The sequence below is a fragment of the Callorhinus ursinus genome, unplaced genomic scaffold (assembly GCF_003265705.2).
Source record: "Callorhinus ursinus isolate GAN/ISIS: 27379988/994484 unplaced genomic scaffold, GSC_fseal_2.0 scaffold3, whole genome shotgun sequence".
Lineage (NCBI taxonomy): Eukaryota > Metazoa > Chordata > Mammalia > Carnivora > Otariidae > Callorhinus > Callorhinus ursinus.
In genome coordinates this window covers 34,888,715-34,907,219 of record NW_027397065.1, presented here as the reverse complement: position 1 = coordinate 34,907,219, position 18,505 = coordinate 34,888,715, and the positions used below count along the sequence as shown (strand labels likewise).

The window sequence follows — 18,505 nt, the reverse complement described above, 5'->3', positions numbered from 1 at the left end:
TGTCTCTCAACTTCTATGAGCAATTAGACAATAGGCATGTGTGTAGGAAGTGCTAAACAATGTACTTAACACACGTTAAGTTTCTTAGCATCGATGGATGATGAAGCTTAACAGAAAGGGATTCATTACTTCCTTGAGCAGTTTCCTTTGCTAGATGACAAGAGCTTCTTTCTCAGAAACCCTTCGGGGCACCCCAGAGTCCAAGTGACTATGGAGTGCTGGGGAACGTAGGAGATTCCATGCCCAGCTCTGGGCTGAGTGATGTCGGGGAGGGTTCGGCGGTGGGTGAGTCACAGTAGAGACGAGAGAGGGGCCGGGCAGGCTCACCTGGGCATACGTACTCCTTCTTCTGCACATCTGCCACGTTGAAGCCCCTCAGGTGCACAGGAGCCATGCAGAGTGTGAACTGGCCAATAGTCCGCCGCTGTCGTAGCCAATCTGACAGCCAGGCCAGGTGGCAGTCACAGTACAGGTGGTTGGAGTGCAGGCGCCTGGGAGAGCGAGGGACAGAGGTAAGATGCTGTCATAGCATGGAGTGAACAGAGCAGGCCAAACCTCTGTGCCCCTTTGCCCAACGTGATAATCCTCAGGAGCCCAGGGAAGCATTTCCCTCTGTATTCGTGAGTTACCACGGGAGCCTCAGCCCTTTTATTGCCAAACCACAAACGACTGTTATCTTCACATGCAGGGCACATTCGACGGATGCCTCCGGCGTTCTGAGCAAGTCCCCATTTCTTAATAGTAATGCCACTCTTTTTCCCCCCTCCCCCACTCAAGAAAGCCTCAGCATGTAGGAGGAGGAGAGTGACATCATTAAAGATGGTTCGGACGTGAGTCAAACTTCCAAAGAGGTGACTTGGTTGCAAATTTCAGTACTATAGTAAGCTTGGGCTCCAGATGGCTTGAAACAGCTCCTCAATCTCAGTGCCTCAGTCTAGACTGTGGCCAAGACCTGCCATTGCCTTCACTCTTTCTCCTTCATTTCCTCCCTACAGTGAATGAACCCCTATAGGGAATGCAGGGGAGCTTGTATGCACTAGCCCAGGGAGCAGGGCATGCAGGGAAGGTTCCCTTTTGAAGGATGCATCTTTTCTCCACCCACCCCCCTTTAAATAAGGAGCTGCCCGTTCCAGACTCCTGGAGCTCACGGCAATGTCTCCACAGCCCTTCTCTTCTTCCCACGTTAAATTCCACCAGGTGTATTTACTATTTTGGTTCAGGTGCCCCTGGAAAGACCCCTAACCAGTTCCGGGACTCTTCGGCCTTTCCCCTCCAGTAGCTGTGATTCCAGATCAGTTTCTTGCCTCTGAGTGATTAAGAGTTGCTAGAGGGATCTGCATGTTCTACTTCTGAAAGGAATCCCATCTGGTTAAATGACTAGAATTTACTTTCCATTAATTGAGGGGCAAACTAAGAATACTTTCCATTAATGGGGGGCGGGGGGCAACCTAAGGATATCTAGGGGCTTCTACAGGTTCTTCCCCAAGGTTTCTTTATCAGGGGCTTCCACATTCCCCACAACCCTAGCTCATTGGAAGTGGTGGTTGATAAGTTGTAGTCACATCAGCTTATCACACACTTGGGTTTCTGATGCAAATTTCAAATGCCCAATCGTGGACATGCTAATCAGTCAGCGGTATCTTGGGACTTTCAAGGACTTGGTGTCAAGTTGGTTAATGCTGAGTGGGGGCCTGAAGCAGTGGCTTGGGCTACCTCCATGCCTGAAAGGGAGAGCGTTGAAGGGCTCCTGACCACACTCCACTGAGTATAAAGTCAGCATTGCTCAGCATCGGCCACGAGCAGCTAACTTGAGGGGCGTGCCGGCAGAGCCTTCCTGCCATGGCGTGGGTGCAAAGCTTGGGCAGGCCAGGGCCACTGGGGGCCTCGATAGCCTCAGGAGGTCCCAGATCCAATCATATCTGACCAACTAAATGAGCCCACACCCGTGTAGGAGGTAATTTTTTTTTCTGCTAAAAAAAGTTTGAGATTTTTATGATTTTGTTTCCAAATGATTAATTTTGATGTTGTGATGTTCTTTTGGATTTCAGAGTCAATACTTTAAAGTTGAACACATTTTCATAGGCTCCTAGGCCCAAGATACTGTGCCTGTAATGGGCCCCAAGCAATTCTCCCCTTTGAGTTTCAAAGCTCAGACTCCTATGCTGCTTCCTCTTCATCTGGCACTTCAGAAAGAGGTGCTGCAGGCAGGAAAGCGTAGGGGGGCACACTCCTAGATTAGAGGAAGGACGTGAAGGAGATGAGGGAATTCCTTTTCTATCCTGGGCCTTCTTGGGAAATTTCAGCATGAGTGAAAATGATCTGTTTCCTGACCTATCAGTGAGCTGGAGAGAAAGAGACAGACAGACAGACAGGAGGAAGAGAGAAGGTGGAGGGAGAGAAAGAGAGGAAGGGGAGGGAGGGAGAGAGAGAGAGAAGGATGGGGTGTTGGTTCTGTGGCCAGGAAGACCCTTGGGTGTAAAGGCTGCCTAGGAAAATGGCGACAGTGACAAGCGACAGTCTTTGTGACAAGGTGGAGCAGAGGCAGGTTGCAGTGGCAACACAGGCTGAGGTGCTGGGGTACTTCTGTGTGCCAGGAGGGTCAGAGCCTTCTAATGAGAGTCTGGCTTCGATGAGGAAAGGCGGCTGCCTTCTCTGGCAGTGACGTATGGAAGCTGAGTAAACAGGGATTCCTATGAAGCGCTGAGCATGTGCCCACAAGGTAGATCAATGTCGACAAATTCCCATCCGTTCCAATCAGGGGTAAGAGATCAGTGGAATGACAAAAGTGAGGTTTAGGTAAGTCAGATCCTTATTAAGTGGATTAATTTCTGGGAGAATGAAACTGTTGGAGGTTTTCCTTTTGGAAGATTACATTAGGTTGGTTCTTTCTCAATCTCTGCCAGCCAGCCCCAAGCTACCTTTCTTCCTTACCTTCCTATGGATGGTTCCTAACCTTTTGTCTGCCTTTGTGGGGGATTTCTCTCCTTCCAAGTGGGACCATGGGAAAGAGGTGACCAAAACTGACTTGGAAGCCACCTGAAGGCTCTTGTCAAAAGCCCAGGGCAGTGGATGGGCTCAGATCCTCCTACCCGCGCCGCTCCCCCCCCTTGGAATTTTAGCCACCAGAAGTGCTGGCAGAGTTGAGCTGGGCAGACTCTTCCAAGCACCAGCCTTTCATATCATGTTTGGGAGATCAAACTGAGCAGTATCGTCCCAAATACTAATAATGAAAGGAAAATAATCACATTGATCAGAAAATGTGAGCCTGGGCACTGCCAGGAGTATTCCTAATCTCTGTGAGTGAGAAGAAAAATTACTATTATTATTTTTTATGTTAGTCCCCATACCATATATCATTAGTTTTTGATGTAGTGTTCCATGATTCATTGTTTGTGTATAGGTGTTTCTACGCAAAGAAAAATTATTTTATTTACTTTTCATAATTTTGGTGAATTGGGATGGCAATGATCTGGGCGAAGGTGGCCTCCAGTGGCCCCTCAGCCATGGGGCTGCTCTGATTTCCCCTTCCTCGGCTCTTCTGCTTTTGTTTCTGCTGAAGGGAAGGAGCTCAGGCTCTGACGTCAAATTGCGCAAATCTGACTTTGGCTCTGTGCTTTTCCGACTCTGACTTTGGGCAGTGATTTAACTCGGGGCCTCAGTGTTATGATCTATAAAATGGGGACTATTAATGGCGCCCCCTTCCCAGGGCTGTGTGGGGACTGAAACGATTCATGAGAAGTGCTTAGCACAAGGCCCTGCACACTGTTAGCCATCAAAGTAATGTCTCTGCTTATTACTGTCGCAAGGAGAATAGCCCCATGCTTCTGTCTCCTCCCAACCCACAGCCCTCCCTGTACCAGGGTACCGCTTCTTACTTAGACACCAAGGCATCAAGGTGCCTAGGTGGTTCCTGCATGTATTTCCACAATCTTTCGCTGCTGTAAACACCATATTCCATGTTGGCAAAACCACCTTCACAGAAGATAAGGTGAATGAATACAAATGCCAATTTGTAGAAGGTGCCTTTTAGCCACAGGCGCTAAATTAAATTTCCAGCAAATCCTTTTAGAGAGGGTCAGTGTTCATTTTCTATAAAATGTGGCTTTCTGAATTAAATATAAAAGCTTTCCTTTAGAAATCCCATTTATGACTTCCTTCCTCTCTCCTCTTCCCCCCTTCCCCACAAACCGTCTCCCCCACCCCCACTTTAATTACAGCGAAGGGGGATTAGTCAGTGCAAGTCTCTGGGGAGTTCTGTACAGAGCCGTCTCTGAAATTAAGCTAAAGAGAAAGTGGCAGCAGGACGGAGCAAAGAGAACAGACAAGATTGACTGATTGATCCGAGCTCATCAGCTGAGTGTTCCGGACCACAGGGAAGGATGACAACAGAAATGAGGAGAAGAAACTCTTCCACCCTCCCTTCTCACCCGAGGCAGCCAAACAAGGCACCTGAGAGCCAGACCCCGCTCTCCCCCGGGGCCCCATCCCATGGACCCAGCCCAGCTTCTGTTATTGCAGCTCCTAGATGGAGAACAGCAAGAGGGGAAGCCGGAATCACAGAGGGGCAGCCACAGGAACTGGACTGCGGGTTTCTGCAGGTGAGGGTCATTTTTCTTCTATTCAACCAGCCCGTCTGGGGAGATGCAGGCCCTGCCCTAGGAGGCTCGCTTTCAGCTTTCCTGGCCAGAAGCCCTGGGCATGCTTCTCTGCAGCTCATTTGTGGCTTGCCGTGGGCTTTGAAGAGGTCTTTGAAGACCCCATGGTTTCTCCTTAAAACTCCATTACTGCACCATCCCATTTCAAAGGGGGAAGGCAAAGGATAGATTTTCTTGGTGGAAAATCATGCTATCACATGAGGGATCGAAGGGAGAAATGGGGAGCAATGATGAACCCTGGACTCAGATTCTTCTTCATAGTAACTAGTATTTGTTGAGTGCACCCCACGACAGTACCGTTAGCCTACCTCAGTCTCACAGCTGTGAGACAAGCATTTATGAATTCACTGTCCTTGCAGGGCAGACAGATGAAGAAACTTGCCCAGAGTAAGTGGCAGTCAGAGCCAGCCTTTACACTCAGGTCGGCTCAGGGAGCTCCATGCTGTTTCCTTATACAGTGCCTCACTGCTCTTTGCTTCATTCCTTGCCCCCAGGGTAAGGTCACTTTCTCACTCATGCAGGGGTTCTCAAACGTTATGAGCATCAGAATCCCCCTGGGGGGCTTGTTACAACCCAAAGGCTGGCACCACCCCCAAAGATTTGGATTCTGTGGGTCTAATCTCATTCCATGATGCTGATGCTGCTGGTCCAGGGACCCAACTTTGGGAACCACTGCTCTAAGGACTTTTAAATCTCTGTGGATTCCATGTTGCTCAGGGTCCACTGATTAGCTGGTTGCTTGGATCTTTCAGTCCAGATTTCTGGATAGAGTGATGATAATAGTAACAGTATCATTTGTCATCTGCTCTGCGCTAGGCCCTCCACGTATCTCGTCTCATCCAGTCGTCCCCAGCACCCCCATTTACAGAGGAGGGAACAGAGGTCCCAGAGCTAACAAAGGGCACAGCAGGCATTCCGTCCCTTTGCCTTGGCCCTACGTGTGTTTAGCTGAAAGCTCTTGGGGGCTGGCTCTCCACTTCTACTGTAATGCAAAAACCAATGAAGTTCCACCAACACAAGAAAACCATTCCTATGAACCCCTTTGGGAAGCCCAACAGAGTCCATTTGCAGAGAAACTTACAAAAGGCTTTCTGGTTGAGAGGAGAGGGGAACTCCCCAGGTAATAAAGGCACTGGGACTGCTCTTGGTATGGGGTGTTGCGGGGAGATTTGCTTTCTGAGTACACAGAAAAGGAAGGCTGGAGCCTACCCCAGAATTAAAGGTCAAGAACAAGTTCCTGCATTTTATCAGAATATCATCAAGGGAGCAGGGGACTGTGTTGGGTGTGGGCCGGGAAGATGGAGAGAAGGCGGGACTAAGGCTCCCACTCCGCCACGGGACACAGAGAGGAAAACATGACCATGGCACCATGATAGAACTGCCAGTGGCAGGTGACATCAGCTCAGGAAATAGTGAGTCATTATGTCTCAGCTGTCCATGCTCCGTGACAATGAACCACTAATAAACTTTTCCATCAAGGTGGAACACACAAAGACGAATTCCCCCATCCCAGGCTAAAGAGAAATGAGTCTGTCCACTGTGGAATGGGGGTTGAGAACCGTGGATGGCCCTGTGAAGCTTCTCCCCATTTGTGGCTCACCAGCACCTCAGTCAGTGGTGGAAGGAGGCAGGGTTTGCTCTAGGACCCACGGGCAGAGCCAGCACAACAGGTTTCACAAGCAGGTCAGAGCGTGGCACACGGGCCTGAGCGTGGCAGAGAACAGCTGGGGCAGAAGCAGGGACCTTTACTTACAGAGTTCGAATCTTCGGCATGTGGTTGAAGCTCGTGACCAGGATACGGCTAATGTTGTTGTTGTTGAGGGTGCTGCGAAGGTAGAGGGAAAAGGGAAATGGTTAACAAGGAAGTAGCATGGGGGGGTGGGGCAGCACCAAGATGTTTCTGGAAGGAGGGGAGGGATAGGTGTGACTGCCAAAAGGATCATAAATCAGTAGCTATGGGGCAGCTGGAGACAAGGGGGCAGATCTCCAGATGGTAGGAGAATCCCTGATTCCTTTTCTTCAGGCAGCTCTTTCATCCCCTCTGCTGCCTTCCCAGTACTCACGGACCCACCTGCAGTAATGATATTACTTCCTGGAGTCCTACTTTGTGCTGGGCGCCTCATTATGACATCTCTAATTCTCCCAACTACCACAGTGTCAGTTATATATTACCGTCCTCATTTTTTGAGAGAAGAAAACAGATACGGGTCATTTTGGTTAGTAACACACGTCCCTGCTAGGTAGGCATTATCCTCGTGCTACAGATGGGGAAGTGGAGCTCCGGAGAGGGGACAGAATTCTCCCAGGGACCCCTCGCTGCTGAGCTTGGGAGACGGGATTTGAATCTAGCACTATCTTGTTCCAATTTCCCTGCTCTGCCCATTGCCCATACTGCCTAACACAGGGTGCTACATGGTCAGTTTATTCTGGAAGTATGTTCACTCTAGCTCACCCCCTCTTACCCTCCCATGGGCCCCCACTGGCCAAGGAAGAAGCCTTTCTTTGGAAGCCTTCACTGGTTAAGCAGACTTCTTTTGTCCTTGGCTCTTGGTAAACACATTACCTTTCTCTTAAAATGCCCTCCAACATTTTCTATCCTGTGCATTACTACAGCCCCATGACCTGGTCCATGTATGATTCAAACTGAGTCTTATATACCCTATTTGTTTGATCTTGGGCAAATTATCAGCATCTCTCAACCACAGGTTCTTCATTGGCAGGAGGCGGCAGGTAATGGTACCTACCTCACAGGCTGGTAAAAGGCTTAGCGTGCAGTATATACTCAGTAACGGAGCCTACCATGTTACTGACACTGGTGGAGTCCTCTCCTGGTCATTCCTGTTTCCCCCAACCCCAACTCCATAAAAGTGGAAATCCAGCTTCATCCAGCACAGGGGCCCCCATACCCACTGCACCCAAGGGGCCTGCACAGATTCTCCACAACAGGAGGAGTCCAGTGACTACACCTCTCCCTTGCCCTAGGCTATCCCTGCAATTCCCCAGGGCCTACTTAGCATTTGTTTGGCTAATAAGGCCAGAAGGAAATCTGTTTACCTAAAGACATAGAACCTAATAACTTGTCCCTCCCTCCTTCCATATTTACCACACGTCCAACCATTTTAGGCACAGGGGATGGTAAAGAGGAATGCGCAGACCATATCTGTGTGGACTGCTTCTGCCTCCTCCGTACTTTACCAATGTTCCCGTGCGCAGACACTTGGCATTTTATGAAGTTGAAGCCACGTAGCTGTTCTGTGTCGTATGGCTTATCTTTTCTAAGAAGTGTGTGTTAACCCATCCTATCTCCCCACACCCAGGTAGCCTTCAGAATATCTCATCCGACAAGGCTGAAGAATCTGCCCCTTCACTTCCTCGGCAGGAAGCTTCCTGGGTGTGGGGACTATGCACCCCCAGTCGTCCATCGGATGAGGAATGCCTCTGGGGCCAAAACGATGCCTTCGTTTCCCTATCTGTCCCAGAGTTCTAGGCTCCACACTTTGGGGATACCTTGCTAGGGTCATTGCCTCACTACCAGACAACAATCTGACCATCTTCCTCTCTCAAAGGCAAAGAGCAAGAAGCCTTTGCAGAGAAGAGGCTTCCTTCCAAGCATGCCTGCCCAGTCACATCAGGCTGAGTTCACAGCCAGCCCTAATTGAGCTGAATACACAGTGCAGTTATATGCAGGGCTCGGCCATAACTGCATCCGGCAGGAGTCCGGCAGCAATGACTTATTCATGTATTACTACACTGATATTTAAATGTGAGCTGTAATGAGGGCTCTGAAACATTTACGATAATAGCAATTATTCCAGAACCAAAATGACTAAACACGGTATTCAGACTTTCCTGATTTGCTGTGCAGGGCTGGCCAGCCCAGGGATGACAGAGGGCTGGTGACCTCTTGGATGCCAATCTCCATGGCAGCTACAGGTTTTGTTTCCCTGATAAACCCCGATTTATTTGCGTTCCAGTCTCAGTGGCTTGTGCCCATGCATGGAGTACGGTGCTCTATCTGGTGCTTGCACCCCTCAGTAGCCGGCTTTCAATGGAGGTGGTGGTGTCATAACCCCCCCACGGTGGAGCAGCGCTGGGGAGCATGTGCCTAGAAGGCAGAGACCGGGTTCAGATTCTGGCTCTGCCGCTTATAGCCCATGCAACCGTGAGTAAATTATCTTAATCTCATTAGGTTTCCTCCCTTCAACATGGAGATCATATTGGCACCAATCTCAGAGCTTTAGTGGCGATTTAATACGATGATACGAATAACTGCCACATTAGCTGAGAGCTTACTGCGTGCCAGGCAGGCACTGGGGCTGAGGGTTCTACTTGTACCATCTCATTTAATTGCTGCAAACACCCTATGAGACAGGCACTTTTGTGATCACCTCCATTTCATGGAAGAAGCAAGCCCGACTCCAGGAATGACACCCGGATTGGTTGTCTCCTGCTACGATAACAGATTACTAAAAATTTTGTGGCTTCAAGCAACACACAGTCTGGAGGTCAGAAGTCTAACGTGGGTTCATGGGACCATGTCTCTTCTGGCGGCATCAGGAGAATGTTTCATTGTCCTTTGCTGCTGGAGCCTGTGGTCCCTTCCTGCAGTACTTCGACCTCCCGCTTCTGTGGTCACATCTCCCACTGTTCACTGTGACCCACCTCCCTGTAATGTGGGGCCTCATGAGGACATTTAGAGCCTAACTGGATAATCCAGGATAACCTGCCCATCTCAGGATCTTTATCTTGGTCACATCTACCAAGTCCCTTTTGTCATAAAAGGTAATATTCCTAAGTTCCTGGGATGAGGATGTGGACATTGTTTTTTGGAGAGAGGGGCCTTATCCAATCAACCACCATGCCCTGAAACAAAGCACACTTGTGAGCACACAGCCTGGCTCGCATGCAACACGCAGGAGGACTTAGCTGTTATTTTAGCTTGTGTTTCTTTAGTCTTTTATGGTTTACAACATGCTTTCGCATGCACCTCATCTGATATTTGTAGAACTCTGAGGTGGGGATTCTTACCCCCATCTTACAGACAAGCGCTATGAGGCTATGACGCCCAGGGTAGCTCATGAGCTCCTGGAGGACTCAGGAATCACCGTTCTTTCTTTACACCAGTTTCTACCAGCTTACCCACTGCCTCCTGTTTTCAGGGCCAGTTTGTTACCCCAGCATGGATGTTCTCTGTCATGTCCACCCTGGCACCCAAAGCTAGAAAGAACTGCACAAGTGTCTCTTGTTCTATAAACTTCCTTGGAAATTAACCAACAGGAAAATAAACGGTTGGGTCTGACGATGACCCGCCACTGGATGGCTGGTCCAGACTAAGCCGTGGGGAACTCATCAGCTTGTTTTATTTACCTCCATCTCCTGGAGGGGTTCTGCCAGTTCCACAATCTAGCTTCAACCTCACTGCTCTGCTCCTCTGGAGATACTTTGAGAAAATACACTTTACCCCAAGTCACCCAGGCTGGAGGTTTTTCCCCAAATAAATACTCCCAATTCAGCATTTTCCATCAGGTATCAAGATCAAGCTCAGGGTCAAATTAATTCTATAAGACTTCAGAACTATTCTGCCCCCCCCCACACTTTTGCACCATTAGAAGCAACCACATGGGCATTTCAGTATAAACCAGAAATAAAGCCATCCCCCCTCCATGAGATTTAAAGACAGTCTGCCTACCTCCCATTTCTCTTTTGTAAAACTCTTAACCTGTTATACTGTATTTATATGGAGACTAAGGGTGACCTATATACTGTGCAATCACTCTTCTGTTTTGTCATAATCAGAACATAAATGTTTAATGAAAAAGGATCATTTTCCATATTAAAATGATCCATGTGGATAATGCTACTTCTACCAATGGATCCCATTCTCTCTCAATTGTGAGCACTAGAAGGAGGGCATTAACCTTTTTTCCCCAGGACACTGAGGGATTAGTGGACTTATTGCTACTAGGGAGCACAGATAGAACCTTGGTACCCTGAAAAAATGTGCTTGTGTTCCTCAGCTAAATACCGTGCTACTATGGCAAGACCAGGGCTCCCCGGTACTGAAGAACGCATGGGGAAGCTGTGCACATATGGGTCCATTCCAGGGGACAATAGACTACTGCCCACAAGTCAAATCCCATCCAGTACAGCCTGTTTTTGTAAATAAGGTCATACCCACCCGTTTATGTATTGTCCATGGCCCCTGCTTCTCGGTTACAACAGCTGAGTAGACATGACAGAGACCACAGGGCCAGCCTAGCCTAAAATAGTGACATCTGCCTTTTTATAGAAAATGTTTGCCGATCCCGCTTGCTCTAGAACTGGGAAGCTTCAGTCTTGCCTTTGTCAGTAATGACCTGTGATGTGCTGGGCAAGCAGATGAGGGGATTAGGTCAGAAGCTCTCAAAACGGGTAGGAAAGCCCAAGTAGCCACTGGTAGGGCTGGGACTCAAAAGCAAGGGGTCTAACTCTAGAATCCACACTGCTGGCCCGCATCACAGGCCCACTTGGAAGATGGGTCCCACTGCTTCCAGAACCTACAATGCTGTGATGAGATCAGAGCCAAGGAGAAGGCCCTGTTCAAGGGACAGGGCAGGTGAGTCCACCCTGTGTTGGGTGTGGAATGAACTTGGGTAGTGGTTCTCTAAGTGTGGTCCCCAGACCTGCATCATCACTTGGGAACTTGCTAGACATGTGTATCTTCAAGGCCCCACCCAGACTTACTGAATCAGAAGCTCTGGGCGGGGGGTGGGGTGGGGTGGGGGGTGGTGTCCCATCCTTGTGTGTTTTAACGGACCCTCCATAGTATTCTCATGCAAACTCAAGTTTGAAAACCACTGAGCTAGAGAAAAAGCTGAGAGTAGAGCCTTTACCTAAGTGTAGAGGACAGTATATAGGCTACCTTCTTCCTGACTCTGGGACCGAAAGCATCTTCTGTGGAGGACATGGGGTTTTCCTACTTAGAAAGAGGCCCAAGCTCTGAAATAGTACACAGCCCTCAATGAAGATAGCTGTAATCACCCTTGGAAAGCTCCAGCTTGGCATCTGCCCCTGGCTCCCCGCTGTTCTCTGCTGAGTGCTGAAGTGTGGCTCTTCCTCACATCCCTCAAGATAGCCATCTTCAGTCTGGAGGAGCTAAGTCCAGCTGCAGCCACGCCACCCTGGCAACCTTAATAAGGCTGACATTTCCCTCTGTCTCCTCCGATTAGGCCATCGCTTTATCACTCTGTGCTTTCTTGGCTCTGGGTGTAATCTGCGTGTTGTGTGTCCATAACACTATGTAATTGGCTCTAATGCAGCAGTATTATCTGTGAGCATGTATCACATAATTGCAAAACCAGGCATCCACAGTAAGTACCACTGCAGACTCCCAGCGTGCTGGCCTTCCTGGGAGACCCCTCGAGCCGCACCCCCTTTTCCCCTCCACACAGGTGGGAATCCAGACTCCGTGGGTCAGATAAACCCTCTTGGAAGATGGGCCTGTTCATCCCTTGTCTCAAGGCAGGTCGATCGTTCCTTAAGTCTTGGTAAATAAGGTGGTTCCCTCCTTAACAATCCCCAGGGAGGAGACTCCTTAGTGAGTCATCGTCAGCCATGCAGTGAAATGTCTTTTTCGAGTGAGCTTGGAGGTGCCCTGACTTGTACTTACAAATACCTGTGCCCCCTGGCCAGCCCTCTAAGCCCTGAAGGTGGAACCCCCCAACAGGGCCTGTATTGAATTCCCAGGGGCAGACACACACCAAAGTAGGTGGCAGCATTTTCTGGAGCGTGGCTGAGTGCAAATACTGTGGCCGGACCCTGCAGAAAGGATGGAAACTGCTGGCCTGGGGAATGAGAAGCACAGGGGGATTCTGGCAGCGTGTGGGCCTCAAAGGGAGGGGTGGAGGGCTCACTGCTGCGTCTCCCTCTTGCTGGCTCGGGCAGGGAGAGAGGAATGAGACTGAGGATGCTTTAGGTGCCTGCTCTCTTCTCTGGCCTATCTGTCAAAGCGAGGCTGCCTTGTCTTGGATCTTGCTTGGTGGCTACTGACTGACAGTCACCATGGCCCCAGGAATCAAGGCCTATTGCTGATGACCAGGCCCTTCCACCTGCTCCTAGGTCCTGGGAATGTGAATGCTGTTGGCTGGCTCAGTCCATTATAATGTGTGTAAGTGTTCTCTTTGTGGACTTGGCTGCAGAAGACCACACACCGAATGCCCACTGAGGTTAAGGGAGGCATCCCCAAGCCTTTCCCCCAGCCCAGAATCTCTCCCCAATTCAATGACTCAGTCATTTCTGGAGGAAGCTCTCCTGAACGTTTCCCTCCTATCACCCAGCGGCACATCGTTCTGCTTTGGCTGGAGGCTCTAGGAAACTCCAGAAATCGGGAAGAATGTACGATGATGCATCCTTTGAGAAAATGTAAACTGAATGTTATAGGTTCTGCCATGAACTCTCTGCCTTCTAATCAATGAGACTAGTAAAGAATATTGCTTTGAGGTGAGCTTGCCAAGATCTTCCAGGAAAGATGTCAGTAAGAGCAATAATAACACTGATACTAATTATTAAGTATTTGCTATGTGCTGGCACCGGGCTGAGCACTTTTCACACATTATCTCATTTAGTTCTCCCAACAATCCTGAGGTAGGCCTTTCCATTTTGGAGCCTCGAAATATCTGCTCTGATCACAGCTATAAAGTTGCAGAGAGAGTCTTCAAATATAGGGAAGTGGGATACCAGGGCCTGTATTTTTTGCCGTTCCACAAAACTGCCTCTTACAGGACTGTCTGACAGATGCTGCCTGTCCCATTTCCATGTCTTTTCCAAGGCTGAGACGAGTCCTAGAGGCCAGTGGGGCTCTCAGCCCTCATGGACTTCCATGTGGCGGGGACTGTGGTGTTTGCCTCACTTCCAAGGCTGCTCAAAGGCAGCGGCATGACCTGACCCTTCTCTTGTCTGCAGAACACAGAGCTCAGCACAGAGCGCGAGGGCGGTGGGAGAGGCCACAGGAGAGCGGGCAATTCGGTCTTAGAGCCTTCTGAGGACAAGGTTTGGCTAAAAGGGGGCTAAGTGTTGCCAGAAACCACATTGGATCAGTTGGTTGGAATTTTAAAGCATACCCCACAGAATCTGCTTCTTAAGTAAAGCTCATCTTTGGGCTGTTTGGAGCAGGTAGTGAGTCTCTGAGGGCAGATGGGACAGGAGAAATGAGAGGGACAGAGGGAGAGAGGAGAAAGGATGGTGGGAAGCCACCTCTCGCACATTACCTCCTTTCCGGGACTATCCTGGGTGCCGCCTATTACTGATTTCCTTGATCTCCCTGCGGACCGTTTAAATTAAAGCTCATAACCATTGTGTGGGCATATAATGAAACCAACTGATGCTGCACTGATTAGTCCATTACTCTCAACTGTTAGAAAACATAATGATCTCACAAGGGGCCTTATTCACTGACGTATAGCAAGCGAGCTCTCATTTGACACCTCAAATTAGCAGCCAAAGCAATAACAGCTGGGGTTTTTGTCTCAATATTTGTACCCGACTCTAAAGTGATTTGGCACCGGGTGAGCGTTATTTTTAAACACAGCGCTCTCACCGCCAAGTAACATTTTAAATGGTCTCCAGGTGTCATGTAAAACCTACAGAAATAAATAAAAACAATCAGCTGCCAATTTGAGTCTTTGATGATACGGATTCCTTAACAAAAGGGCTCATCTTTGGTTCTCCTTTCATTATATATTCATATTGTGACAGCCAGAAACTCATCTCCTTCTACCCAGCAGAGCCTCGGTGTTAAAATGGGGGGGGGGGGGGAGATGACTCCAAAATAAATGTAAAAAGTGGAAGATCAAAAAGAGAAAGATGAAACTTCAAATCCTGCCATTGCTCAGTCAGATGCCCTGTAGTGGAGGTATTCCTGAGGCTCCAGTGTTTTAGGTCCCTTGATTCTGAAGAACTCCTTACTCATTTTTTGAGATCGTCACAGACACTGCCTGGTGGTGATTTAGAATGATTCAACTGCCTCCCAATGACCAATTTAATTGTAAAATGTACCTTCAACGACAACATGAATGAGTGGCCTCTCCCGATTCTGTTTCATCATCCATAGGCTGGGAACCTGGACCATCAATCTTGTCTACTACATTATTTAGAAATCAGGAAGTTGCCAGTGTGCCAAGATGTCTGCAGTGGGCTGAGGATGGAAGAATGACCTCCAACTTACATAACTGAACAGGTGAGTGTGCAGTCAAGGCGGTGGTTGGGGGTGGGGAGGGCGGGGGGCAATGGACGATTTCCCCCTCAGCTGCACTTCAGCCCTTAAGAGAGGAAGAAGGGAGAAGTTTTTCAATGCCCACTAACGTGTACACTATGAGAGAACAGAGGACACGCCAGTTTTGCGCCTTGTGGTATAGGCAGGGTCTTGCCCAGTGTTTGGCACATAGAACAACTCAATAAATATTTACTGCGTGGATGGATGAGTTTCAAAATGTGAAGGGTCATGCTTTTGGCATCTTTTCATAAAAATAAATTTCCACTCTGAACGGCTGCCTGGGCTGATCCAGGAGTACAAACTCAGTTGCCTGCAGGAGCCAGGTTTTACATCTGAGCAAGTGGGTTGTGTGGGGTCCGCAGTAAACCCAGCTCTGCCACCCGGGATCATCATTTCTCATTTCAAAGGCTTGTTGCTATGCTGGAATGTGGGTGCACCTGCTGCTGGCTGTTCCCTTTTTTTTTTAAGAGAAAGCCTGACATCTAGAATTTTTATGTGAAGTCTTCTGGTTTTTTAGTATTGGTGATTAAATCATCTTAAGGAACAAAAGTTACAAATGAAAAATAACTTGGATTTGGCTTTGCAGATGCCAGTTTTTAGTCTCTGAACCAAAAAGATCAATTTAACAATTTGAATCATCTATATCACATATGTATCACATATATATCAAATATGTATCTCAACACATATCACATATATAACACACTTTGAGATATGTATATATAAAAATTGAGATATGTATATATATATATATAAATTGAGATATATATATATATGTGTGTATGTGTGTGTATGTGTGTGTGTATGTATAAAATCCAAGTTGTTAATGGTGAAACGTAGTTGACACCTTCCTTCTATACTGCAACTCCGGGAGGGCAGCCACCAGGAATCTACTATTCAAATGAACTATCTTAAATGATAGAAAATTATTCAAGTTCTCCCCCCCACCCTCCCCAACTATCATTACCTGGAGACAAAGAGTTTTGAGAAACTTTCTGTTTATAAGGGTAAGGCTGGGTCCCAACAGGTAGGCGTGCTCTTCCCAGCTTTCCACACACTGTGAATCAGTCCTGTGGCTAAACCTGTAAGTTATTTCTTATGTACGGTTCGGAACTCAGCCACACGGTGCATGAGGCTCTGTTTCTGGGCTGAGATGCTGACAAGGTCCGGGTCTACCCTCTGATCTTTGCCAGGGAGGGGCTCTCTCAGGGAGCTAGACACAGTTCACTTGGGCTGCTTGGGCTCAAAGAGAGGCAGGGTGCTTCCTCGTCTGGCCTCTGGTCACCACTGGTAGCCAGGATCCATGATGTAGAATTCAATCTCTTCCCAGACTGCCTTCCTAACAGACAGCAACGTGTTGGCTACTGAGGTGGTCATCTCCCAAGCCATGGCTGCAGAACTAGAAGGCCCTAGAAGGGGAGGGTGTTGGTCCCCATACTGAACATATGCTGTTCTCTCTGGAATAATGCTCGATTCAGAGATGATGGGATGGGCAGGGCATAAAGGCTGGCTTCCCTATTCTTTGTTCCCCTTCTGCTAATACAGGGGAAAGGTAGACGGCAATACAGAGCACCGGATAAAGAGTCCATGGACCTGTTTTCTGGCTTGGTTCTTCTGTGAAATTCTTCTATGGCTATGTGTGAGTCACTCAACCTTCTGGGGGAATTCCTTTCTCTTAAAACGAAGTGGTGGGACTAGTTGACCTCCAGGGTCTTTCCAGGCTACAGTTCCACTCTCCGATTCACACTGGGCTGGTGCTGGCTCTAAAATGGCAATTCTGGAATGGGAATCGTTTTCCAGACAGCAGTGGAAGGGGTGGTGAATGTCTAGATTTGTATAAAGATAGGACATCTGACCAGACTCTGAAAATCACAACTAACCCCCACTGCATTTGAAAAGTTTTGCAGGGTTAGCTCATTTTGTTTTTCTTTTTATGAAGATAAAGCTTCAGCTTCTGTGGGGTTAATGGGCTTGCCTCCCTAACCAGCTGTTGCATCTCTCTAGCTTATATATGGAGAAGGGACAGGTCCAGACATGGGAGAGATTTTCCTACCCAGTTGACTTTGTGGAATTGATTTGCAAGGCTGAAAGAAGTGAATAATTGGGATCAGGAAACTAATTCTCGCAGAGACAGGGTTTCACGTGGGTGGGAGACAGTTTTAATAATCATACTCCTGGGTTTTAATAAAAATGGGTCTTTCGCAGGTACAAGATCCAAATGGTTAAATTCAGAAAGCGAAAGGGCAGAGTGGAGGGTGAGGGGAGTGGCAGATACCTCAAAGTATTTAACTTCGGAAGATACACTGTTTAAATGTGCCTCTTAATGAACGTGAACCGGCCCCAGTGGTTTGGAACAAAGCAAGCAGGAAAACAGGCCTGGAGGGAGCTGTGGAGATTTGCAGAGGGCCATTCCTGTTCAAATGGGGTACTCGCCACTCAGCTCTAAGCCTGCGATGTCCAATAAGGTAGCCACGAGCGAAAGGTGGTGATTTCAATTTAGATCAATTAAAATTAAATACAAGTTCAGTTCCTCGGTTGTATGAGCCACACTTCAAGTGCTCAGGAGTCACATCGTGGTTAGTGCCTATCACATTGGAAGCACAGATAAGAAGCATTTCCTGCATCACACAAAGTCCGACGAGACAGCGCCGCTCTAGACAATCAGAGCCACACGTGTGCCCAGGATTGCCACAGCTTCCAGATATTCCGGGGAAGTTGAAATTATATACTTTTAAGTAAAATTACCTGAGTTTTAAACATTGGCAACTAATTCTAATTTTTTTTAAACACTGTAAAGACTAAAACAATTAAAAAAAATCAAACTCCATATCTGAAGTTTTCAATGAACTATGGGCCAATAGTTGGGGTCCTCTGATTTAGTTGTAAGTCAAATGGGAATGGGCACTCTAGAGCTTCTATGAGTCCAAATACGACGTTGGAGAAACAGAATCAGATTCCCTCCATCCTTCCTCCTCACCATCCCTTGCTTCTAAGCACCTTCACAGAAAGGAAATGGAAGCTGAGAAAGGTAGAGATGATGCTCTGATTCTCCCCAGCACTGCATCTCCATGTCTTCCCCATGCCATCCTCCCCTCCGGAGAGCCAACTAGCAAGAAGGGGTCAATTTCCTGCTTGAGTTCCGAGGACCTTGACTTTCAGGACACATTTCTGCAGAGTAATGGACTCTTGGCCACAGGTGAGCTGAGCCAACCAATATTCTGCATCCTGGATGGAAGTGGAGGTTGAGCAAGGGGCGGGTTCCACTCTTCAAGGAGTCATGGCTCCCTGGCCTGGAGACCCTTGAGAGCCATGAGATGAGAGCTGAACAAGAGCAAGATACTCCCTGAATGTGCTCACATACTGGTCACTGAAGCCATTGCTGGCTGCTGGAAGATAGAGAAAAGATAGAGGCTGACCATCGGCATAGGAATGCATTTGCAAATCGGTGTAGAAGCTCCATTTTGGGAGTGAACTGACCGCTATGTGCATTTGGTAGCTCTGTGCTATTTCCCCACTGGCCTCCTCATCTTGCCCCCAAGAGGAAATTCTCCGGAATCTTTTTTTCAAAGATTCAGTTATTTTTCCAGTTTGTTTTAGGTGG

The 18,505-nt window shown here is 48.2% G+C and overlaps 1 protein-coding gene across 2 annotated transcripts in view; it reads right to left on the bottom strand.

Annotated features, from left to right (window-relative positions):
* SLIT3 (slit guidance ligand 3) overlaps positions 1-18,505 on the bottom strand; it is a 592,929-nt gene that overhangs the window by 126,352 nt on the left and 448,072 nt on the right. Inside the window, exons 1-3 of one of the 2 annotated variants that reach the window (XM_073890157.1) lie at positions 13,901-13,981; positions 6,409-6,480; positions 328-491 (exon numbers count right to left, since the gene is read on the bottom strand). In XM_073890157.1, coding sequence (XP_073746258.1) covers positions 328-491; positions 6,409-6,428 — 184 coding nt within the window. In that variant the 5' untranslated portion in view covers positions 6,429-6,480; positions 13,901-13,981. Of the gene's footprint in view, positions 1-327; positions 492-6,408; positions 6,481-13,900; positions 13,982-18,505 lie in introns of those variants that run through there. The other variant, XM_025867066.2, reaches the window with a different exon arrangement.